General features: G+C 35.2%; 1 protein-coding gene across 1 annotated transcript; it reads left to right on the top strand.

Moving 5' to 3' along the window:
• The first annotated feature begins 1,301 nt into the window (after positions 1–1,301).
• LOC121411993 lies at positions 1,302–26,568 on the top strand. The gene is made up of 20 exons (XM_041604905.1): positions 1,302–1,370; positions 3,110–3,346; positions 3,724–3,815; positions 4,182–4,235; positions 9,484–9,602; positions 10,248–10,320; positions 11,659–11,843; positions 15,526–15,709; positions 16,451–16,557; positions 17,138–17,295; positions 17,969–18,051; positions 18,511–18,562; positions 19,186–19,343; positions 19,654–19,770; positions 20,252–20,364; positions 20,726–20,777; positions 21,224–21,399; positions 21,947–22,031; positions 26,071–26,187; positions 26,554–26,568. Exons 2-20 carry the CDS (start codon positions 3,238–3,240, stop codon positions 26,566–26,568), a joined length of 2,049 nt encoding a protein of 682 aa, XP_041460839.1. The 5' UTR covers positions 1,302–1,370; positions 3,110–3,237.

Below are 26,568 nucleotides of genomic sequence, written 5' to 3'. Positions count from 1 at the left end.
TTTCCTTTGAACACTTGGGGTGCCATTTCGTTAGATCAAAATTCATTTCGTGTGTACGAAATAAATTTTGTGGACGAAATTACATTTTGTCTCGACGAAAGTTTATTTTGTGTGACAAGAATAATTTCGTATACGAAATAAAATTGCATCATGACGAAATCATTTTCATATGAACAAAAAAACTTTTGTGTACGGAATGGCGTGAATTGGACGGAGTATGGCACGCCAAAAAAAGTTTGTGGACGCAATTACATTTCGTCTAGACGAAATTTTTTTCGTTGAGACAAAATTAATTTTGTGTGACACAAAATAAATTTCGTGTACGAAATAAAACAGCGTCATGACGAAAAGATTTTCGTCTGAATAAAAACACATTTTGTGTACGGAATTGCTTGAATTGCACAGAATATACTGGCGGACACTTGGCGCCCCATAGGCGGCACTCACAATATTTGATTGTTGAAATATGTATCATATTCATGGGTAACTTTAGTCCATATAACAGGTCCTTTTCGATAAGGCCAGAACGTATATTGAAAATTTCTGCTCGCGCTGATCGCGCTCGCAGCAATCATTTGTTACATAATACGCATCTTGTTCAGGATCACAAACATTGCTCAAAATGTCAATTTTTCAGAACAAAATACACGAAATTTCAAAAATAAAAATTAGCTCGCACTTCGCGCTCGCAGTATTTAATTATAAAGCTTATTTGTATATGTATATATTTGACTATTAGTAGTTTGAATAATAGTAATAATAATAATAATAATGACAATAATAATAATAACAGAATAACAGTAATAATAATAATTATAACAATGATAATAATCATAGTAATAATAATAATAATAATAATGATAATAATAATGATAATAACAAAAATAATAATAACAAACATGTGTATACATTCGTACACTGAGAGCGAGTCAAGCAAGCAAGGGGAAACTAATATATTTATTTTTTTATTTGATCCATGGTAGGCCTTTATATCTATCTACTTCAGTGGCCGTGGACAGCGGTATGGCATGCTTAAATCCCTAATCACTAATTGTCATTTTAGCTGGTATTGCGGTTCATTAAAAAATCAATTCATTAGCTTAGTCTAATATAAAGGAATGTTCAACAAATTCCTGTTTTATTTCAATACTTGGGGGGAAATGCCTAACATAATCATCTTATAATTTACAACATTTTTCAAAATTTAAATCTTGGAATAGAAAAAAAGCAAATGTTTTCCAGAATTGAGATAAATATCGAAATTTCGTAAAAATGTTAGAGCACAGCTTGCTTGGGAGAGACTAGCTCATCATGTATCGTAGCATCGGACAACAACAATACAGTCATGTCCTCCAATTATTTTGGCCTCAGTAAGATTTTATTTCATTTCATCTTCTGAATGTGAGTGTGAGAAAGTGAAGTGTTTGATCGAGGTTTCCTGTAGATTCAGCTGAATGCGATTAGCAACCAGCGTTCTAATTGAAAGTAGTATATCCTGTGCTGTGTGATTATCTTTATTATTGAATATTGTCAATGACTGTGCGTGTGACCTAAATTTTGTACAGCTGCAATACAGTATACCGTACGGGTACTGTACTGTACCGTATTGGTGGGACTGTGAGGCAGTGGTGCGTGGCCGTGAGCTATCGCCTCTGCCTATGGCTATGGCTTGCCTTTCTGACGCGCTATCATGATTGTGTGGCAAGACTTCCATATGTCCCCACCACTAAAATTGACAGTGAATGAGTCTGATATATTTGTTAATTGTAGTCAATTTATAACTGAAAACTTATCATCCAAGAAGACAGGATTTGAAACTGTGCCATGATGTCAGTGCAGTGCAAAATTGCAAAACAACCATTCACTCCACTTGTTCACTGCTACCACCCTGCCTGTGGGGAATCTACAGGTAGGACTATGGTATGCCCGGGGGGGGGGGGGGGGGGCCACTTACATTGACGAGTGGATACCATGTGCGACCAAAAAACATGTAAAAAGGATGTCCTTTTCACGATAGGGCACGTTACGTACGTAACGTGATAAGGGTGTCAAAAACACAAAAATAATGAAAAAAGGGTATCTATTTCGATAGGAAAAGTACGTGTTTAGGGTCGAATTTGCGGGGATGATAAAACAAAATTAAGATGTTTAATAAAGGATGTCTTTTTGCCCCAACACTACGTGTTTAGAGTCCTATTTGCGCGAGGTGTAGAAGGTGGGGTAAAGCCGACGACCGAAGGACCCGTAACAATAAAATGTTCCTGTACTTGTTTAGGGGTTCATTTCAGGGAATATTTGCCAAGAGTATCGTTTTGTTTCCAATACTTGTTAAGGGTAGGGTTTCACACGCCAATACTTGTTAAGGGGTGCATTTTCAGAATATGGAAATTACGTGTTTAGGGTGCTTTTCGAGACCCCATGGTCGCGCATGGTATCCACTCGTGAATGGAAGTGGCCCCCCGGGTGATGGTATGCCAATGTTGTCCAGAGCACACACATTAAAAAGTCATTAAAATATCACTTTTGTGACCAAAATTACTAATTTCCGTACAGTTGCAATTTATTTTTCAATAGTAACTTGGGAATAATTTTTGTATTCACCAGAGCGCTCAAAAACTTGAATTTTGGGCATAATTTTTGTGTACACCCTCTATTGGTGGAAATTAATATGGCAAGAAAATTTTCATTTTATGATCTCTATTTTTAATTAAGAAAAAAATGATTTAAAGTATCAAATTTAAATAAGAGCCAAGTTGTATGAATAATAGGTGTAATAGAAACTGTCAGTGTAAAAACATCAATCATTTGCCCCAAACAAAAAGAGAAAATTAGCCAAACATTGCCACCCTTATTTTGCCACACATGGGGATATAACTGAGAACAAGGTTATATCATAACCTTGTTCATTGAATGAGTGATTCACTCTAGCAGACCAGGTGTCCGTTGCATTTAATCGCAAGTCCCAAATGCGCGCTGTTGATTGGTTGAAAATCATGTTTCGCATGATTTTTAGAGTTGCGAATGATTGCAATATATTTCTGCAATGGGCCCCTGACCCCTTAATTTAAACATGAGACCACAACCAATTGATTTTCTTTCAATCTTTCAGGTAACAAATTATGAATGAGTGATTCAAATCCTTTTGATTAAGGCAAAGACAAGCAGGGCACAACCAGACTGTTGACATTGACACAATGTGATTATGAAATGAATTGAGATTTATCTGATCAATCAGCAATGGGAACTGGAGCATCTAGAGACTCGGATGAACCAGGAGAACAGAAAATACCCCAGGGGTTCAGATCTAATGATTCATCAGTGACAAGAACTGGAACATCTATAAGAGGTAAGAGAACGTTCATCTTGAGTTTATAAAATGATACTCGTAAGAATTGTATTCCATTCCATGTCTATTGTGTTTTGTGTTAGTGGCAATGTACAAAGATGATCATGATATCAATAATTTTGAGCCAGGCATTGTCACTTCATCTCATATTGTAAAATATTGCATTAATATCAGTGGAGTTTGACTAAAATTAACCCTTTTTTTATCTTCATAGAAGAGACAGCACTTTATTTACAGCACAAAGTATGTAAGTCACATTTGCCATCTTTGTTGTATAATCATGTGTTGTTAGTAAAAAGATTTTATTATGAAGAAATGTATTTGTCACTGTACAGTATCTACAACAGTATTGTCATCCTTTTTTGTGTGATATGTAGATGGTAAACAACAGTCTGTGAAGAAGAGAACACAAGTTGGACTAACTAGACTTGGATTTTCACCTTCTGAACTCAATATTCATGAAGGAGAGGTGAGAATTTTTTTACTGAAATTTTACAAAAGAATAGCAGATAGGGTTAAAGAAGTTCCAACAGGTTGAGTAATGTTTTAACGTTGTATGATTGGATAGATATTATTTTCAATCCTTTTTTTTTCATTATCAGCTCCTGAAGTCATGGAAGTCATGGACGTGATTTGATCAGAGTAAATTTGAATTTGTTACAGTAATCTGACATTCACTGTTTGTCAGACAAATTTATGAGACATGACCATGGCACTATGAGCTGTTTCATTTCCACACTGCAGTGGATTTGCACCCATCAGTTATGAATAATTATTTTTCCAAGAAAACAAACTCACATTTTATATTTTATGTTTTTTTTCTTCAAATGTGTAGGAAGTATCTTTTCACTGGAATGGGGTGAGAGGATCTGGACACAACGTGAAACAGGTATGCAAAGCCATCTTTTATGTACTGAAATATTTTTAATGTCTGATTGACTTGATAATGTGCTCATTGTAGTAAATTAATAATGCTATATATTTATTTTATTAGATGCTTGAAAATAGATAAAAATCAATGTACTTGTATATTTGATGAAAAATTTAATTTCTTTTCTTTCAGGTTAATACCATTTGATACCATGGCATGAAAGATTAAATGCTAATGTAATTTGTATCATCATGCTTCCATGCACTTATTTATCAGGTTATAATTGATGGTAATACTCTTTGCAATTGAAGAGGTCTGGAGAGATCTTTTGATCTTTCTTTCAAACACAGAAGGTATTGATGCACCCTAAATGTATTGCATATAATCAATCAATAATATGGTAAGATATCTTCAGTTTGCTTTGAACTAGAGCAATAATATGGAAAGATATTCTCAGTTTGCTCTGTACTAAAGCAGTGATATGGTAAGATGTCCTTATTTTACTCTACTACATCAATGATATGATATTCTCAGTTTACTCTGTACTAGAGTAATAATATGGTAAGATATTCTCATTTTTATTCACTAGAGTAATATCTTCAGTTTGCTCTTTACTAGAGAAATGATACGGTAAGATATTCTCAGTTTGCTCTGTACTAGAGCAATAACATGGTAAGATATCTTCAGTTTGCTCTGTACTAAAGCAGTGATATGGTAAGATGTCCTAAGTTTACTCTACTATATCAATGATATGATAAGATATTCTCAGTTTACTCTGTACTAGAGTAATAATATGGTAAGATATTCTCATTTTTATTCACTAGAGTAATATCTTCAGTTTGCTCTTTACTAGAGAAATGATACGGTAAGATATTCTCAGTTTGCTCTGTACTAGAGCAATAATATAGTAAGATATCTTCAGTTTGCTCTGTACTAAAGCAGTGATATGGTAAGATGTCCTAAGTTTACTCTACTATATCAATGATATGATAAGATATTCTCAGTTTACTCTGTACTAGAGTAATAATATGGTAAGATATTCTCATTTTTATTTACTAGAGTAATATCTTCAGTTAGCTCTTTACTAGAGCAATAATACGGTAAGGTATTTTCAGTTTGCTCTGTACTAGAGCAATAATATTGTAAGACATTCCTTGAACGCTTTAGCGCCTATTAATATGGCGGCTCAGCTACAGCCGGGGTAATAATATGATACCAATTATCAAAGCGCAGTAGAGTAAATGCACATAGTAGCTGCGCTATATAAATGGACCTATTATTATTATTATTATTATTATATCATCAGTTTGCTCTGTACTAGAGCAATATTATGGTAAGATATCATCAGTTTGCTCTGTACTAGAGCAATAATATGGTAAGATATTCTCAGTTTGCTCTGTACTAGAGCAATAATATGGTAAGACATCCTCAGTTTGCTCTGGACAAGAGCAATAATATGGTAAGATATTCTCAGTTTGCTCTGTACTCGAGCAATAGTATGGTAAAATATTATTAGTTTACTCTGTACTAGAGCAATGATATGGTAAGATATTCTCAGTTCTTTTCTAGAGTAATATCTTCAGTTTGCTCTTTAATAGAGAAATGATATGGTAAGATATTCTCAGTTTGCTCTGTAGTAGAGCAATAATATGGTAAGATATTCTCAGTTTGCTCTGAACTAGAGCAATAATATGGTAAGATATTCTCAGTTTGCTCTGTACTAGAGCAATAATATGGTAAGATATTCTCAGTTTGCTCTGAACTAGAGCAATAATATGGTAAGATATTCTCAGTTTGCTCTGTACTAGAGCAATAATATGGTAAGATATCCTCAGTTTGTTCTGTACTAAAGCAGTGATATGGTAAGATGTCCTAAGTTTACTCTACTATATCAATGATATGATAAGATATCCTCAGTTTGCTCTGTACTAGAGCAATAATATGGTAAGATATCTTCAGTTTGCTCTGTACTAAAGCAGTGATATGGTAAGATGTCCTAAGTTTACTCTACTATATCAATGATATGATAAGATATCCTCAGTTTGCTCTGTACTAGAGCAATAATATGGTAAGATATTCTCAGTTTGCTATGTACTAGAGCAATAGTATGGTAAGATATCATCAGTTTGCTCTGTACTAGAGCAATAATATGGTAAGATATTCTCAGTTTTCTCTGTACTAGAGCAATAATATGGTAAGATATTCTCAGTTTGCTATGTACTAGAGCAATAGTATGGTAAGATATTCTCAGTTTGCTCTGTACTAGAGCAATAATATGGTAAGATATTCTCAGTTTGCTCTGTACTAGAGCAATAATATGGTAAGATATCATCAGTTTGCTCTGTACTAAAGCAATGATATGGTAAGATGTCCTAAGTTTACTCTACTATATCAATGATATGATAAGATATCCTCAGTTTGCTCTGTACTAGAGCAATAATATGGTAAGATATCTTCAGTTTGCTCTGTACTAAAGCAGTGATATGGTAAGATGTCCTAAGTTTACTCTACTATATCAATGATATGATAAGATATTCTCAGTTTGCTCTGTACTAGAGCAATAATATGGTAAGATATTCTCAGTTTGCTATGTACTAGAGCAATAGTATGGTAAGATATCATCAGTTTGCTCTGTACTAGAGCAATAATATGGTAAGATATTCTCAGTTTTCTCTGTACTAGAGCAATAATATGGTAAGATATTCTCAGTTTGCTATGTACTAGAGCAATAGTATGGTAAGATATTCTCAGTTTGCTCTGTACTAGAGCAATATTATGGTAAGATATCATCAGTTTGCTCTGTACTAGAGCAATAATATGGTAAGATATTCTCAGTTTGCTCTGTACTAGAGCAATATTATGGTAAGATATCAGTTTGCTCTGAACTAGAGCAATAATATGGTAAGATATTCTCAGTTCTTTTCAAGAGTAATATCTTCAGTTTGCTCTTTAATAGAGAAATGATATGGTAAGATATTCTCAGTTTGCTCTGTAGTAGAGCAATAATATGGTAAGATATTCTCAGTTTGCTCTGTAGTAGAGCAATAATATGGTAAGATATTCTCAGTTTGCTCTGTAGTAGAGCAATAATATGGTAAGATATTCTCAGTTTGCTCTGAACTAGAGCAATAATATGGTAAGATATCCTCAGTTTTCTCCGTACTAGAGCAATAATAAGGTACAATATTCTCAGTTCTTTTCTAGAGTAATATCTTCAGTTTGCTCTTTAATAGAGAAATGATATGGTAAGATATTCTCAGTTTGCTCTGTACTAGAGCAATAATATGGTAAGATATTCTCAGTTTGCTCTGAACTAGAGCAATAATATGGTAAGATATCATCAGTTTGCTCTGCACTAGAGCAATATATGGTAAGATATCTTCAGTTTGCTCTGTACTAGAGCAATAATATGGTAAGACATCTTCAGTTTGCTCTGAACTAGAGCAATAATATAGTACAATATTCTCAGTTGGTTCTGTACTAGAGCAATAATAGGGTAAGATATTCTCAGTTCTTTTCTAGAGTAATATCTTCAGTTTGCTCTTTACTAGAGGAATGATATGGTAAGATATTCTCAGTTTGCTCTGTAGTAGAGCAATAATATGGTAAGATATTCTCAGTTTGCTCTGAACTAGAGCAATAATATGGTAAGATATCATCAGTTTGCTCTGTACTAGAGCAATAATATGGTAAGATATCTTCAGTTTGCTCTGTACTAAAGCAGTGATATGGTAAGATGTCCTAAGTTTACTCTACTATATCAATGATATGATAAGATATTCTCAGTTTACTCTGTACTAGAGTAATAATATGGTAAGATATTCTCATTTTTATTTACTAGAGTAATATCTTCAGTTAGCTCTTTACTAGAGCAATAATACGGTAAGGTATTTTCAGTTTGCTCTGTACTAGAGCAATAATATTGTAAGACATTCCTTGAACGCTTTAGCGCCTATTAATATGGCGGCTCAGCTACAGCCGGGGTAATAATATGATACCAATTATCAAAGCGCAGTAGAGTAAATGCACATAGTAGCTGCGCTATATAAATGGACCTATTATTATTATTATTATTATTATATCATCAGTTTGCTCTGTACTAGAGCAATATTATGGTAAGATATCATCAGTTTGCTCTGTACTAGAGCAATAATATGGTAAGATATTCTCAGTTTGCTCTGTACTAGAGCAATATTATGGTAAGATATCAGTTTGCTCTGAACTAGAGCAATAATATGGTAAGATATTCTCAGTTCTTTTCAAGAGTAATATCTTCAGTTTGCTCTTTAATAGAGAAATGATATGGTAAGATATTCTCAGTTTGCTCTGTAGTAGAGCAATAATATGGTAAGATATTCTCAGTTTGCTCTGTAGTAGAGCAATAATATGGTAAGATATTCTCAGTTTGCTCTGTAGTAGAGCAATAATATGGTAAGATATCCTCAGTTTGCTCTGAACTAGAGCAATAATATTGTAAGATATCCTCAGTTTTCTCCGTACTAGAGCAATAATAAGGTACAATATTCTCAGTTCTTTTCTAGAGTAATATCTTCAGTTTGCTCTTTAATAGAGGAATGATATGGTAAGATATTCTCAGTTTGCTCTGTACTAGAGCAATAATATGGTAAGATATTCTCAGTTTGCTCTGAACTAGAGCAGTGATATGGTAAGATATCATCAGTTTGCTCTGCACTAGAGCAATAATATGGTAAGACATCTTCAGTTTGCTCTGAACTAGAGCAATAGTATAGTACAATATTCTCAGTTGGTTCTGTACTAGAGCAATAATAGGGTAAGATATTCTCAGTTCTTTTCTAGAGTAATATCTTCAGTTTGCTCTTTACTAGAGGAATGATATGGTAAGATATTCTCAGTTTGCTCTGTAGTAGAGCAATAATATGGTAAGATATCCTCAGTTTGCTCTGTACTAGAGCAATAATATGGTAAGATATCATCAGTTTGCTCTGTACTAGAGCAATAATATGGTAAGATATCCTCAGTTTGCTCTGTAGTAGAGCAATAATATGGTAAGATATCCTCAGTTTGCTCTGTACTAGAGCAATAATATGGTAAGATATCAGTTTGCTCTGTACAAGAGCAATAATATTGTAAGATATTCTCTATTTGGTCTTTGCTCTGATTTTTTTCTCATGTTGTTCATTTTTAGTCTTTTCTCTCTTTTTGTGTAATTATTCAATGTACTATCTATCTTATTTTGACAGTGATTCTCTTTGATTTGTCTATATTTTCTGTACCATTAATATAGGTTGTATCTGATGATGGAAAACTTATGGCCGTCAATGGAGGATTCTTCAGTGGAGAGCCAAGTAGTAGCGGATACTTCCAGGTTCAGTTCAACTTGGAAGGCACCTACTCATTTATTAGGTTAGTACCTGTTTCAAACTAACTCTATTATACTTAGTTATTATATGAAGAAACATCAAATGTAAAATGATTCTTTGTTAGTTATAATGTCCTGATATATCTGTCTGAATTACCGACCATTTAGGACTTGACTCGAAAAAGTTATGTATAAACATTGTTTTCTAAGATTGATAATATGTTATACTTTTCTGTGTTATGATTTAAGTTTGATTTAATAAAAGCACTGACTGATAATAAAAATATATTGATAATTTATTGGATGACACAGAATGAGATACTAGAAATATTCCATGAGTAAGTGTCAATATTGTACAAATCATAGGTGAATGCCGATATTGTCCCTAATGAGTGGAATATTTCTAGTATCTCATACATTAAAGCCATGCAAAATAGCCATTATTGGCTTGAATGATAGATTATTCATTAATCTGTGCAATCCGGTACATTATACATCCAGATCGTACATATTGAATTGAGAATTTATCAGATTTCGGCACTTAATTCAATATGCTCTAAGAATGCACATCCAGACCACATTATACGTTTTGAGTGCACCAATTAAAGTGCCTCATATTAATAATTAATCTTTTTAATCTATGCAGTTTCTATCATAACATTTATCTTGTTTCACCCTTTTTCCTGTAGTGAGGGATACAGTGATCAACAAGCAAACTTACTTACAGTGACTGTCAGATCTAAATCTCTCCAAAAAGTTGAGGTCAGTGTCAATGGAAGTTTTCATAAATGTTTCTTTCATTCTGAAATGCATCAGGCAATGTTGTTGAGTCTTTCGGCTGGACTGAATGACCCAAACATTAAAACTACGGGAGATAGTTGTGTTACCATTGTTTTATATATGATTCAGACCCTTTCCTATTAACTTGATGACTACTGAGTCATGTAATTCACTTAAGAATTACACAAGATTCACATGGTTCCAGCAGGCAACAGAATATGGAAGGTGAGCTCGAATGTTGGTGGTATCATCTCATTTTTTTCTAACCTGCATAGCAGAGCGAGACTGATAGGCGCCCTTTCTGACGGCGGTGGTAGCGGCTTTGTCAACATGAAATCTTAACCAAGGTTAAGCTTTTGAAATGGCATCATGAATTAGAAAGTGTTTGGACCTAGTTCGTGAAACTTGGACATACGTGTAATCGAGTATTACTGAACACCCTGCTTGAGTTACAGATCACATTACCTAGGTCAAAGGTCATTTAGGGTCAATGGATTTAGACCATGTTGGGGGAATCAACATTGAAACCTTAACCAAGGTTAAGTTTTTGAAATTTTGTCATAACGTTGAACGTTTATGGATCTAGTTCATGAATCTTGGACATAAAGGTAATGGTTTATCACTAAACATCCTACCTAAGTTTTGGGTCACATTACTGAGGTCAAAGGTCATTTAGGGTCAACAAACTTTAGTCATGTTGGGTGTAATTGTTGAATTGCCATCATAACTTTGAAAATTTATGGATCTATTTCATGAAACAAGGACGAAATAATAATCAAGTATGTGTTATTGTTTTGTATGAGTCTTAGGTCACATGATCAAAGTCAAAATATAGTGTTTTATTATCATATGATTGGTGCTTTTTGTGAATTATTATTCAATAGTCATTTTCAAAGTCAGCACTGCTGCTATATTGAATCGCGTAATGCAGGTGAGAGTGCCAGAGGCATTCCACTTATTCTCAAAATTCATGAATAATCATGTTCATATTGGTGAAATGATCTGTTGAACGTGATGAAATGCTACGGCAGTAATGGCAATTAGAGAATACAATATATACTGTATGATAGAAGCCATATTATTAAATTTCCTTGTTAAGACAGGCTATTAGTGTCATTGTTTCTTTATTATCATTGAAATGATTAAATATCAAGAGTAATCATCTGCCGCTGATGTTGATGATGATGATAGTGATCATGACAATGATTATGATGGTAATTGTAATGATAATGATGATATTAATGAAAGTGATGATGATATAAGGATCATTATCATTATTTCCATTGTTGTTACCTTCTTTATTAAATATAATGTCTGCAGATCAGAGAGAGTGGTTTCAGCAAGCCCCAGCTGAGTGTCCGTGAAGGGACCAGTGTCAGATGGCATTGGGCAATCTCCTGCACCCTTGTTGAGGTGAAGCTATGTACCAAACACTTTAGCTGGATCAGGACAGACATTGGAAGTACCATCCCATCTCAAACAGGCTGGTACAAACATGATTTCAAGTAAGCAACTTGATATGTACCCCCCAGAAAAGAAAAAGTCACACATTATACAATTAAAAATACATGTTTTAATATAGCACTGCCAACACCCTTCCCCTAAAAAAAACTATGTGCAAAATTATTCAATGAGTTCTACATTTGTACTAGAAGAACAAGTATAAGGAGGAGGAGAGGGGAAAAGGAGAGGGAAGGGGGAGGAAGAAATCAGAACTATATTGTCCTGCCGGGATTCTATAGAAGTACCACATAATTCATGATTCAATTGGCTAAGAGGTTCCAATGATAAGTACTATAGGTTATGAAATTGAAAATGAACTTTTCTATTGAAAGGCGCTTCTTATTCATTTGCTTCAAACATCCTGTTAAGGATGGCCCACAGATAAAATGAAGTCCATGTCATTTTCAAAAGATTTTGCACAGAGTCACTTTAGTTTAAAGGTCAAGTCCACCCCAGCAAAATGTTGATTTGAATAAATAGAGAAAAATCAATCTAGCATAATACTGAAAATTTCATCAAAATCGGATGTAAAATAAGAAAGTTATGGCATTTTAAAGTTTCACTTATTTTTCACAAAACAGTGATATGCACAACTCAGTGAGCAAATGAGTTTGGTCAATGATGTCCATCGCTCTCTATTTCTTTTGTTTTTTATTGTTTGAATTAGACAATATTTCATTTTTGTCTCACCTGCGAAGCAAAGTGAGACTATAGGCGCCGCTTTTCCGACGGCGGCGGCGGCGGCGGCGGCGGCGTCAACATCAAATCTTAACCTGAGGTTAAGTTTTTGAAATGACATCATAACTTAGAAAGTATATGGACCTAGTTCATGAAACTTGGCCATAAGGTTAATCAAGTATTACTGAACATCCTATTAGAGTTTCATGTCACATGACCAAGGTCAAAGGTCATTTAGGGTCAATGAACTTAGACCATGTTGGAGGAATCAACATCGAAATCTTAACCTGTGGTTAAGTTTTTGAAATGTCATCATAACTTAGAAAATATATGGACCTAGTTCATGAAACTTGGACATAAGGTTAATCAAGTATCACTTAACATCCTGCATGAGTTTCACGTCACATGACCAAGGTCAAAGGTCATTTAGGGTCAATGAACTTTGGCCGAATTGGGGATATCTGTTGAATTCCCATCATAACTTTGAAAGTTTATGGATCTGATTCATGAAACTTGGACATAATAGTAATCAAGCATCACTGAAAATTTTGTGCAAGTTTCAGGTCTCATGATTAAGGTCAAAGGTCATTAGGGTCAATGAACTTTGGCCGAATCGGGGGTATCTGTTGAATTACCATCATAACTTTGGAAGTTTATTGGGCTAGTTCATTAAACTTGGACATTAGAGTAATCAAGTATCACTGAACATCCTGTGCACGTTTCAGGTCACATGACCAAGGTCAAAGGTCAATGAACTTTGGCCGAATTGGGTGTATCTGTTGAATTACCATCATAACTTTGAAAGTTTATGGATCTGATTCATGAAACTTGTACATAAGAGTAATCAAGTATCACTGAATATCCTGTTTGAGTTTCAGGTCACATGATCATGGTCAAAGGTCATGTAAGGTCAATGAACTTTGGCCATGTTGGGGTTTTTTGGTGAATAACCATCATATCTCTGTAAGTTTATTGGTCTAGTTCATAAAAAGTGGACATAAGAGTAACCATGTATCACTGAACATCTTGTGCGAGTTAGAGTAGTATTCAAAGTCAGCATTGCTGCTATATTGAACCGCGTGATGCAGGTGAGACGGCCAGAGGCATTCCACTTGTTTAAAGATATGACCATAGGGACCGACTTGACTGAATCATATAGTATTAAGCAATGCTAATAACACATGTTCACTGAGGAATCAATCACTGTTTCACTTGACAATGAGGAGAAAATTAGAATAATTCATACTCATATAATAAAATACAAAAGAAATAGTGAGTGAATGACGTCATCAGTCTCCTCGTTTGCATATCAACCAGGATGTGCATATAACTGTTTTGTAAAATTATGCGAAACTTTAAAATGTCATAACTTTCTTATTTTACATCCGATTTTGATGAAATTTTCAGTGTTATGCTTGTTGGATTTTTCTCTTTTTAATCAAATCAATTTTTTGTTGGGGTGGACTTGTCCTTTAAGTAAATCAAATGTGCAAAAATCAACATGGGTTCATGTGTTTGATTCAAAGGTCTCAAGAAATACGCAATAAAAATGATTTTGCATTTTTATCATTGCTGCACTTTATTTAAAACCCATGTAGTTTTCACCAGATTTTGCATGGCTGCAGAGAAAGATGTACTAAAGAGGTGTGAATATTAAAAATTGGGGGTTCATGTGCTTGTTTTCAAACTATCTGCACTTTTTGGAGCAAATTTGCTTTTAAAAACACAAAAATGCGTCAAAAGGCTTGTATCTACATAAAGGAAAATTCTGCACCACTATCCTATTTAATCAAACTGGGGGTCAAATTTGTCATACTTCACAGCACTGCAGAGTAAAGTATTCTGAAATGGTGGAGGTGTTAAAAAATTGGTCCATAGATTATTTTCAGCTGGAATATTCAGCTGATGCCTGTCACTTATTGTGAAATAAAATATGCGCAGTTTGGGACTTGCACAAACATCACCATGGAACGTCCTTAATCTGAATGATAAATTAAATTATACCATGTAGGGGAAGGCGGGGTAAGTTGAGCATAGGGGCAAGTTGAGCCACCAGCCCCAGGCCAATAATGAATGAGTCAGACATTGTGGTGGTGTCATGTATTGATAACCCATAGCATAACCCCTAACCCCACCACATTGTTTCCAACTTTGAAACAAAAAGTAGTTTTTTAGAGGGAAAAATATGAATTTCAGCCAAAAAAGTAAAAAAGAGTGTGAAATAGATAAGTGCTTTATAAACACACACGTCTTTAAATATAATAAAGACATGATAACAACATTATTAGTCCAGGTATGGATCTTCATTCTTGTCATAGTCTTTTATATGATGGATGCATAATAAATGTGTGGATACAAAATTATCGCACTAAGTTCGGACTGGGGTAAGTTGAGCCAAACAGCATGGGGCAAGTTGAGCCATGGTAATTCCTATGGTAATGTATCTTAAAAACAAACAAACCATAAAAATCGATTGAAATGCTGGCTGAAAGGAGCAAATTTACATGACTGCTCTTTTCCTTTTAAAGGATGTTAGTATTTATAGAGAATTAGCAAGTGAAAAGACTTTAAACAAAAAATTGACATGCTGGTTCTCCCCTCATACATTTTGTACGTAGTTTTTGTGGCTCAACTTACCCCAGAAGGTGGCTCAAACTTACCCCATATATGGGGCAAGTTGAGCCATTTGACATCGTTTTTTTCAAAGGTCACGATGACTTTCAGTGTGGGGATAGAAAGTTATATATAGGTGGAAAATATTTCAGAAGAATTAAATTTCAAGGCAAGGTACTTATTTCGACAAGATTATTAATCATATCAATTCTTACATGCAAAAAGCAAAAACTGTCACAACTTACCCCGCCTTCCCCTACTCTTTCTCAATCAATTATGTAACTCGGAAACAGGTCCTTGTTTGTGAGAATAGATCTACATCACTCATGTATAAAACAAGTGTGTGGTCCATGTATATATGAATTTTAAATTATTTCATTTTACTTGCTACAGGGAACCTGGACTCTACTACTTCCTAGCAGAGACCGAAGGAGAGGAGCAGTCTCACCTGTGTGTAGTTGAGGTACAGGAGACCCAACGTCATCATTCTATTGATGTAACAGACAAGAGATTCAGTCCTTCCCTACTGACAGTCCAGGAAGGGGATAGGGTCTGGTGGAACTGGGATAGGTTCAAGGTAGGTATGCTGTGGCAGTTGCCACATTTCTTAAGCAGCCACCTCTAGTGACCACTCAAGCGGATTACCATAGATGGCTTTGTGTACATTAGTATCTATCAATATCCAGTGGTTCACTATTTTTTTATTTACATTGATAGTTAAATCATTGGTTATAAATTGTCATGGTAATTCTGTTGTCATAGTATGATTATTGTTGTGTTTAATTTGCATTTTGATTTTTCAATAAATGACTGAAGAGTCTTTTGCTGTTAGATAGTATCCTCGATTGATCATGTCAGCATAGAAGGTATGTATGGTCAATACTGAATATGTAGACCGATACTTGTATTTAGGTTTTCACACTAGACAATTATCCGAGATTATTAGATACGTCTTCGAAGTGACATTCAATGTCTTCATCTATTACCCAAGACTCAAACCTGGGACCTCTGAATCACTTTGTGCCTTCCAGATAGATTACATGTGCACAACATAACACCTAATTGTAGGGAACATCGTGTTGCACCCTGAAGGGGGAAAGCTGGTTTGTAAATTACTTTCATTACCTCAGCTTGATGTACTCGATCGAAAATGCTGTAAATATCCATTAACCAATACATCATACATTTCAATTCAACCAACTCTATTCATGCTAGTGGTGGCAATTCAGTCTCTCTTGTATATAAATACTGTTTTGGAAGAAAATATTACAATGCTTTATTAACTTATCAAAACTCTCCTTTTTGATGAAATTTTCAGTGTCAGAAGAAGCACAAGATAATTGAGGTTGAAATGCCAACTGGCCACAACGTCACAAATAGCTTTCCTGTAACCCTGAGAGGAGGTTTCACAAGCGGTGCTCCAAGGTGAGATCCTTTTTCATAAAACATTTTATCATTTGAATCTTTCCAGGGCAATTTTGCTCACAGCCAATCAAATGCCATGATTACAAACCCTATAAGAGTAGCTTGTAACTTATCATTAATGAAAGATTTTATTTAACCATGTCCTTGTTATTTTTTCCCCTTCTTTCCAAAGAGTTCCTTCAGGAATCTGGTAATACACTTTCCAACATTATTTTGTTAAACAGCAGATATGTGGTGCTTTGATAAAGTGATTTCAATTTCTGAGGTGATAAAAATGTAATGAATGCGTTAGGTCCTTTAATATGAAAGAAGAATGTTGTGAAATTAAAAAAAAATATATCGTTTTTGCGATATTCAAACATATCCATGCAATATTCAAAACACTTTTCCAAAATGAATATTGATAGAGATCAGTTTAGCTTTTCCGCCATACTTGGCACTCTTGTGAAATTCTGAGTGGTACTTTGAAAACAAAGTTGCTCCTCCCTTAATGTGCACCATTAAATGACATGGTGTTAGGATCACACTACAAGTTTCTCATTCTGTTCCGCATATTCATTTGATTAATTTGTTTTTGCAGCCGAAGTGGAACTCTCTCACATGTTTTCAACAAGCCTGGAATATTTTATTACTGTGATAATAACTACGATGATGTGAGAGAGTATGTTGGTGTGATTGTCGTCAAACCCAAGCCAAAGGAGCATCACATTGAAGTGACAGATGAAGGTTTCTACCCTGGTAAGATTCATGATTTTCAACAAAGTATTTTAGTTCAAGCTTGATATAATGATGTTTTATGATGATGATGCACAGCATTGTATCGTGCCATATATCTGTCAAAGACATTCAAAGGCGCAAATTTGGAGGAGCCAGCCAATTCGGGTCGCCTAGAAGGGCGCACACACAGAACTGTGACCTGCAGGTCTCTCCTCACGATATAACTTGTTGGGGAAACGCAGGTAGACCACTACACTAGGGTTTCCCCCACTCTTATTTGAATAGTGCAGTGGGGTCTTAACATGCAAAGGTGGTGACTCTCCTCTACTCGGGGCCTCCATTTAACGTCCTATCCGAGGGACGGAGTATTTTTCCACTTAAACATAGCCTGCATCTATGAAACATGGGAGAAATGTTTACACATAACGCACTTGCTTCAGTCGTACGCCTGGGGTAGACTCGAACCGACGATCTTTGGTTCGATGGGCAGACGCGTTAACGACTGAGTCAACTTTGCTCTTACACCTACCCCAAATGTTTTTGTTTATAAAGAAATATAATAATTCATGAATTTGCTTTCCTATATTGCAAAAAAGATGTCAACAAGATTTCTATTGATTTGTAATAGCAAAAGTAATTGATTTAGAAATATTGATTAGATGACTCATGCTTTTTATTTTTACATTTCTTTCAGACCTATGTGTTGCGAGTGTAGGAGATAGAATCCGATGGAACTGGGATCCAAGCCACTTAGATACTAGCTTATCAATCACACAGGTAACATAGTTGATCATGTTATGGGATGAAGGGATAATTAAAAAAAAAAAGGGTATATGGTAATGAGCGAGTTATAACATGACCTCCATCAACAGTACAGTGTTTATGAGTCTGACAGACTTTTGTCAATATTTTTGTCAAACTGGAGCCATGTAAATGTTGAACCATATATGGAATGAAATTTATTAAATTTTAGACCACATTATTGAAGCAAAACACTACCAATGTTCAATTTTGATCTTTTTTATGTTTACCTTTGAATTTCTTTCTAGCTAACATGCAATGTTCCACTCATTTTTTTTTTCTTCCCTAGAGTCAGCGCATTAAGATTATTGAATCTGGTAAATGTATGAAACCTGCATTTTCAATAATGACTATAAATATACAATTTTTATGTTTTGTTAGAAGGATATTTGCCAGTTTCCCAATCCTTATTTTTATTAGTTTATTTTCATGCAGGTTGAAAGCTGTGTCACCTCTTCAAAGAACAACCAAATGGATGAATGTAACAGTAAGTAAATGCATGTCTGTCTTGTTATTGATTATGATTAGATTGGCTCAAAATTCACACTCTTCATGTTTTCATCCCCTTTTTTATACCCATGTTCTTGAATAACTTTTGTTTTCAATGATGAATGTCAGACATGTAATCACCTTCATTTCCTGTTTCAAGGTCACATTTTAATTACAACTTATTTTTACAAGATTAATTCATCATTTTAGACTCATTTTTCATGAATTAATGACAGGTTACGCATCACTCCGGTAAGCTTATGATATATTTTACATGCTTGGCACAACATTTTAACATTTTTATAAAAATGTATGACTAATTATTTAAATGTTTTATAAAGAAATACTTTAGTTGAAGAGGAAACATAGTTGATAATGAGAATGAAACATGCATATTTTTTTTTGTAGTTTTGTGCTTTAAGAGTCAATATCAAGTTCGATTTTGTATTTGTGTTTGTGCTTGACCTTAAGACTATTTGCCTCACGTTAAAAACTAGAACAGGATGTCATAGAAATTATGATATTGCAAAAGTTTGAATGTCTCCATGAAGACATTGATAGTGATATATATCATGAAGCCAAGGTAATACACCCTTCTATCTCACTTTCTCTTCCACACAGACCGTTTTAAATACTTGAGTGATGATCATGGACTCCAGATCACCAAACTGGGCGTGGCTACCACCAATCTCACCTCAATGGGTGTTTACCACTACAGGGTGTCCGATGCACCCATGTCGGTTGGCTGTTGCTCCGTCATCGTCAATGCTGCTGTCAAAGTAAGTCATCACTTTAGTTGGCCCTTGTGCATTTTTTTCCTTTTTGGATACAAAAACAATGTATGAGTGGTGGGGTCCTCTTCAGTAACAAAGTGAGGTCAGGGGAGCGTTTCATCGACATTTTTGCACGACACGTCAGATCTGACAACTTTCCTTGATTATGATTGGCTGAGAGGCACTGTTACCATAGTACTTGTCGGATAAAACGTCTGACAAGTCCTCTCATGAAATGCTCCCCTGTTTTTTAATCTGTCTAAAATTTTACCAGTTGCGACTTATAATTTTCTTTTTGTCTCTTTTCAATTTAAAGGATCACACCATCAAGATCACAAAGACGGGTTACGAACCTCATCTCCTGTCTATTCACCCTGGAGATCGTGTTTGGTGGATATGGAATGGTGTACATACACCACATAATATCATTCAGGTAAGAAAGGTTACAAAACTCATATCCTCTGTATTCACCCTAGAGATTGTGTGGGGTGTACATACACAACACAATATCATTCAGGTAAGAAAGGTTACAAAACTCATATCCTCTGTATTCACCCTAGAGATTGTGTAGGGTGTACATACACAACACAATATCATTTAGGGAAGACTGGTTGCAAACCTCATCTCCTTTCTATTCATCCAGGAATATTTGTATGGTGGATATGGAATGGTGTACATATGTTACGCAACATCATTGAGGTAAGACTGGTAACAAATCCCATCTCCTCTCTATTCACCAGGAGACCATGTGTGATGAATGTTGATCTATGTACGTACACTATTCTCTATCATTAGGTAAGACTGGTTAAAACCTACATGTACATTACAATTTGAGGGAGGATGTACTCCAAGTGATGTTAGTATATCTGTATTGTCATAACAGTTTTTTTTTTATTTGTGATATGTTTGATTAGGTATCTCAGCAAGGTGAACCCATAACATCTGGTTTCTGCAGTGGACTTCCAGTAGAAAGTCCTGGTGCTTTTTACACTTGCTTTGAGAGAGAAGGTGTTGTATATTATCACAGGTGAGATGATGCTTTTTAGGTCTATTTTCATGTTGCCACAAGACAAAAAAGATAAACTACATGTAACCTTTACTTCAAGTATTCCTGGATATATGCATCCACAAGGTAAATAAATCAATGGAGAGTATTTAAATAGAAATGTATAGAGTCTTTGAATACTGATACTTTTTGGCGGTGCAGCATTTTATTTTACAGCTTTAATTGAATTTCATTCATAGCCTTGAAATTCACCAACTTAAAATAAATTCATAGTTTTTGTCATTTGAAAAGTGGATGACGTTTGTTTTTGTTTACCATTACTTTAATTGAATTACTTTATTAATGTGAGGTCATATTCCATTTCTATTTCTGTCTAATGCAGTGCTGGTTTGCCAAATCTATATGGAGCAATTATGACAGTTCCTCAACCTAAGGTAGGCATCAAAAGACAATATCAGAGAGTCTTATTGAATATTTACAGGGTAACTGACCATAGTGTTACACTTTATACTTTTAAAACTTATTTTTTTATATGAATCAAATCATTCTATCAATCATTCTATCATACTTGATTCACTGGGAATGTCCTATTTTATATGTTAGTTCTAATAGAAATGCTAGAGCAGCCAGGTTAGGATTAGCCAAAATTACTTTCTGTTCTTAATGTCAGTCGATGTAATATCTTTTTTCCTTTCAGGATACAGATCACTTTCAAAAGAATAGAACTATCCGATCTCTATTGTCAGTAATAGGTATTTGAAAAGAAATATCCCTGACTTGGCCTGACCATTTTGGCTTACATATCAGTGTTTGATTGACAGCTATTATGAATCCCAACGTTTCAACCATCATATCACAATTTGAACTTTGACCTTTGTAGGTGCACCAGGTCATCGCTTCCAAGAATGCATTGACCCCTGACCCTGTATCAGTCAGGTCAGGTGACTGTGTTGCCTGGGTGTGGCCATTGTTAAGGAAGCACAAGTTGGTCAGTGTAAGCAGTACTCAGGAAGTATTTGAGCTCCAGAAATATACTCAGGATTCGGTTTCACCAAGGTAATTGATTTCATTTGAGTGTATTCTGATACCCGGTATTTTAATATGAAATTTGAACTTTTCCGTGAAGTAATTATTGGTGGGGGTAAAAGTAACTATGCCCCCTCATCTGTCCTTATTTGTACTGACTGATATGCACCTCATATATCATAATATGTATATTGAAAATTGATGGCGATGATGATGATAATAATATCCTATAAATGTTTAAAAAATTGCAGTGTTGTTTTTTATTATTGAAGTTAAGATGAGTAGTTAAATATTAAATATTTAGAATGTGGTTTATTTGTTTTAAGATGCATGATAGAAGCTTCTCCTGATCTGATTTATAAAGTGTTTAAAGATGTTGTTAGGGTAATAAGAAATTCAGTTTCATTCTCACCACACTTTTTATTTACGACTTTCCTTAATTGCCATGAGGTAAATTTTCTGGCGTGTTGAGACAAAAGCTATATTTATTTATTTCTTTTCCCTACAAAGATTAACTTTCATAATAGTATCAAAGTATAATCCTTACTCTTTGGTTTATTTAATTATTTTTGTTTAGGAGATGCTGTGCCTTATTGTTCACAAATCCAGGAGTCTTCCATTATTATAGCAAAGCTTTCTCGAACAAAGGAGAAAAATTCATGGTAGGTATAACAAATTGTCTATTGTCATCATGTTAGTGTAAAAAAAACTCACTTATATCTTAGATGACATTAATTTATCAAGGTCTTATTAAAGCAGACATGGTATGAAGTGATATTCCTGTATGATTTCATCTGTACCTGACATATAATACCACAATGTATATTTGCCGTTTGATTGTGGATTTAATATTTCATAGATATCGTCAACAAATGATTAACTTTGGTTACCAATATAATTTTTGTATGTGCAAGTATTTCAACCTTAAACATTTGCTACATATCATTAATGTCCACTTCAATTTATAACATTTTGGTGTACATGACCTTCATTAAATAATTACCCGGGTACAAATTTGGCACCTAGCTTAACCATAAGGAGACCACCAGCGTTAAAACCCGAAACCCAGGAAAACTTCTAGTCAACACAGACATTCTCAGGCATAGGTTAACGCCGTCCGTGATCAAATTACAACTCCCTGTATAACCACTGGGTGAAAAGGTGACTGGTCCAAAAACCACCTGCAAACCAGACGATAACCAGGAAATCAAATGAACAACTGCCAAAACAGCCAAAATGTAATAACACCCTTGACTAGCCCTGAATCTGTCAACCAAACTGCTCCTTAATGTGCCTGTTTCCCCCAAACAACACCCTTTTGCAGTAAACACCTAACACACATGAGCGTCATGTCATTCAGCTGCCCCTCTTAATCGAATTCCATATCCAGTAAAGATTGTCCATTTACAACTTAACATGATAAATGGTAAACTGGTTGAATAATGTAGGCCTATCCTGCCCATCTCTTTTCTTTTACTGTGCTGTAACCTTAAAAATTGGTTGTCCTTCAAGAATTGTGGCAACAACGAGTGAAAGTTATGATGCAATACCTACATGTATTACAGATCACTGCATCTGACTTATCCCTGTAATTCACATTACCCCTGATATGTCAAATTAATTCGGCTGAGCATGCTTCCATAATAATTATGAAATAACCTACAAGATAAAAATCAAAGGATTAATACCTGCCAGGTAATTGATACTGAGAAGCAAAATGCTAAATAACTACCAGCTGAATTATATCTTCAGAAAAACCATCTTACATGTATGTTTGCACGAAAATTGCATGCAGATTAGAATGTGAATGAAAAAAATGTTACAAAGAAAGTTGACAAAAACTACCACAGTTACAACATCAAGAGAGAAAATAAAACAAAGACATGTATGGCATACAGAAACCAAGCTAGAACAGGATGCAAACTACTTTATGTTTTTTCCATAAATAAACATGTGTGGGAACCTGCACATCTCAACACATCCATGGCAAGATAATGTCCCTATTGACAACACGTAGGCTTTCAAGGAAAACAGCCAAGCCCAACTCCGACAGATGAACTCCAGTTGGTTGTCATATGTGATCTGCTCATGTTCGACCATGAACCGTATTAAATGGCAGCAAGTTGACCTGGTATATCTGTTCGCAGCCCTCCTTATCCTGTCGATTGCGGGCTGTTCCTTGGGGCCAAATTGTGCATAAGTTACCTGTGGTAAGATACACGACCGTATCACGATAAAGGAAGGTAGAAGGAACATCACTCGCCGGAGTACCTCATCTATTCTGCATAGTAACTCTCTCTTAGGTAAAGACTCAATGTCATTAGTTCCGACATGGATCAGAACGTAGGATGCTGAATCAAATACTGGACCTCAGATGTACTGTTCCACCTGATGCAATTTGAGGCCTTGAACCTCTATGATCACCCATTGAGGTTTCCGTCCACTTGCCAATGAAAAAACATACCTATAGAATTTACCACTCAACAAATTCCGCAGTGCTGAGGAGATGCTGTCGATGAACACCCTTATACCAGCGGGCGACAAATGGTTACTCTCCGACCTGAATAGAACCCGCCTAATGTGACTTATCTCCGAGTGCTTAATTGACCAGCCTCCATGCGTAAGACACCAAACATTTCCTTGTTTTTCGCAGCCTGTCTTACCCCATCAATTCTCATTTCTTTTTGTAAGGAGAAACCATGAAATTAATGCGAGGTAGTATTTCTGAACAAACAATGCAAACACGTGGGAAATTAACCAGAAGCGTGTCTAACAGCTCTCGCACATGCCTTGAATGTCACGCCACACAACGTCAGCGTCTATCCGCAGGGATTGACGACTCCTGCGACTTGTATAACCTGTCGCCCAGTATATGATAGAGTCCTCGTGGATCACCCATTGAGGTTTCCGTCCACTTTTCTTATTCTCTTTGAGATAGCCCTTACGTTATTCATTTCTCGCATGAAGGAAAATAGGGTACGCTTGCTCTGCTCCTTTTTTTGTCCATGGAAGAATGCACAAGAGCAGCTAACTGGGCCAGCTTAAGTCTGCACTTTTCTAACCACTGTTCTGTCACTGGAAGATTCTTCCCTCCTGATGGCATTTGGGAAACATAACAGTCTGCCAAGTATAGAACTGAATCAACTACCAACCATACCGTGCAGCCACCTGTATAAAAATATAACAAAAAACTCGCTGCAAAAATATGTTCTCCGTCTTGCATATTCAGTATTTTGAATTCAGATTATCTTCTGTCTGTATTATTATTATTATTTCAGGCACTTTTTAGATTTTTATAAATATATATATGTACTACATAGACAAAATTAGAAAATACAAAACAGATGGTATTGCTGATGTAGACCACAAATATATTTTGACAAGCTTTCAGCTTCAAACCTGCTTCATGGGCACTATAACAGATAAACAAAATAAGATAAAACATATGAACAGTACACAAGGAATAACAGATACATGTATGTACAGTTCAACAATAGCACAGTCATATAATAAATGTAGATATATGTATATCACTAAATGTATAAGTATGAAATGAAGTGGTGGTAGTCAATTTACCTGGATCTTCTGGGCTGGTGAATGTATTCTGTGTCATGTATTCTGGGGTGTCTTGTGTGATACAATTTGTTATGTCACGTGACAGAGGCACCCGAGAGTGTCATGGAGGGTGACTTAAGTTCAACTTGACCAGAATTGGATAATATAGGAGGATCAAGGTGGATTATAAGTCATTGGATGTGTGTCTTTCAAACTATACATAGTTATCAATTTTACTTCATGCTGTTATTTTATATATTAACAAAATGTTCATGTCTATGAACCAAATTATATAAATCCAAATATCCAAATATAACTTCATCATTTATTTTATCATACAATATTTCTAAACATGAACTGAAATACTTACAGCTACCATGTACTCAAAAGTTAAATCGTCTTAAATTTAAATGGCTTTAACCAAACGATAATGCAGGGTTTTTTAAAAAGTCCTTTATCGTTTTTCAATTATGCAGATCTTGCAAGATAGAGTCTTTGGAGAGTCTTTATGAAGTTTATATACAGTTATGATTCACCCAGCAGTCTTTTGATTTCTTCAGTAAAAATTTCAACGGGCCCTCCTTGTTTGATGACGTATCTTTCGATTTTGCCTGTGAGGATTACATCTTTGAGTATTTGGATGGATGATGTGTTACATTCCAAAACAGATCCACCATCATGTCCAGCTTCCCTCAGCCTCGTCTGATTTCTAATGCTTTTGGAGCTCTCCTTCCTCAGTCTGCAACTGGCATTGCAGTACCTAGATGGGGTCTTCTCAGTAGATCTCAATCCTTGATTGGATTTGTTTGTTGTTCTGATGCAAATATTGAGGTGTTTTGGATGTGTGCGAAAGAGAGCGGCTTCTGCTCCTTCATCGAATGGTATTTCATGGTGACCCTCCTGACCTTCTCGGTGACCTCTGTTAATTATGGGGGTATCTCCCGCTACACCTCAGATTTCTTGGGCCCCGATTTGGGGCTGTGACCTGACTGAATGAACTGGAGTTTTCCATACTTCCCGATTGGGACTGGCTCTGAATCGATTGCTTCATGTATATAATAACCATGTCATGCTCTAGAATGATATCAGATTTACCCAAATGATACCCAAATTGATACTCACAGATGTTTATCATTTTCATTTCAGTATGAGCACAGTAGCAAAGCTGTTTTGAGCAGTGTTGTAGTGAGCATGCCTAAAGATCAAACCATTGTTAGAGTCAACAGCCGAGGATTTCATCCGCAAACAATCAACGTTAAGAAGGTGAGTTCTATATTAAAAAATTAACAATAGTAAGTACTTAGAGGAAACTTGTCATCAAATTTTTTAACATGGCTTGTGTTGAGTGGTGATCCTTCAATGATTATAGCATGAATTTTACCATAGACCCTGGCTTTGAAATTAATGGTTTATCCAACATCCAATCAAAACCAAGATTTCCACAGAATATTTCAGTGAGAGCAAGGTTACCGATATTATGGTAATTTGTTTTGTCAAATTATAAATTCAAAGCAAATGAACGTGCATAAAGCTCATGTTACAAACCATATTAGACAATTTGCATATTAACTTTAGAGAAACTGTTGTTAGAAAGTCCTTCATTAATTTTTTTTTCTTGTGATTGCTAAGGTGCAAGCTCACTAA

Source organism: Lytechinus variegatus, chromosome 3 (assembly GCF_018143015.1).
Source record: "Lytechinus variegatus isolate NC3 chromosome 3, Lvar_3.0, whole genome shotgun sequence".
NCBI lineage: Eukaryota > Metazoa > Echinodermata > Echinoidea > Temnopleuroida > Toxopneustidae > Lytechinus > Lytechinus variegatus.
The sequence above is the reverse complement of the archived record's forward strand: the minus strand, read 5'-3'. Positions and strand labels throughout refer to the sequence as shown.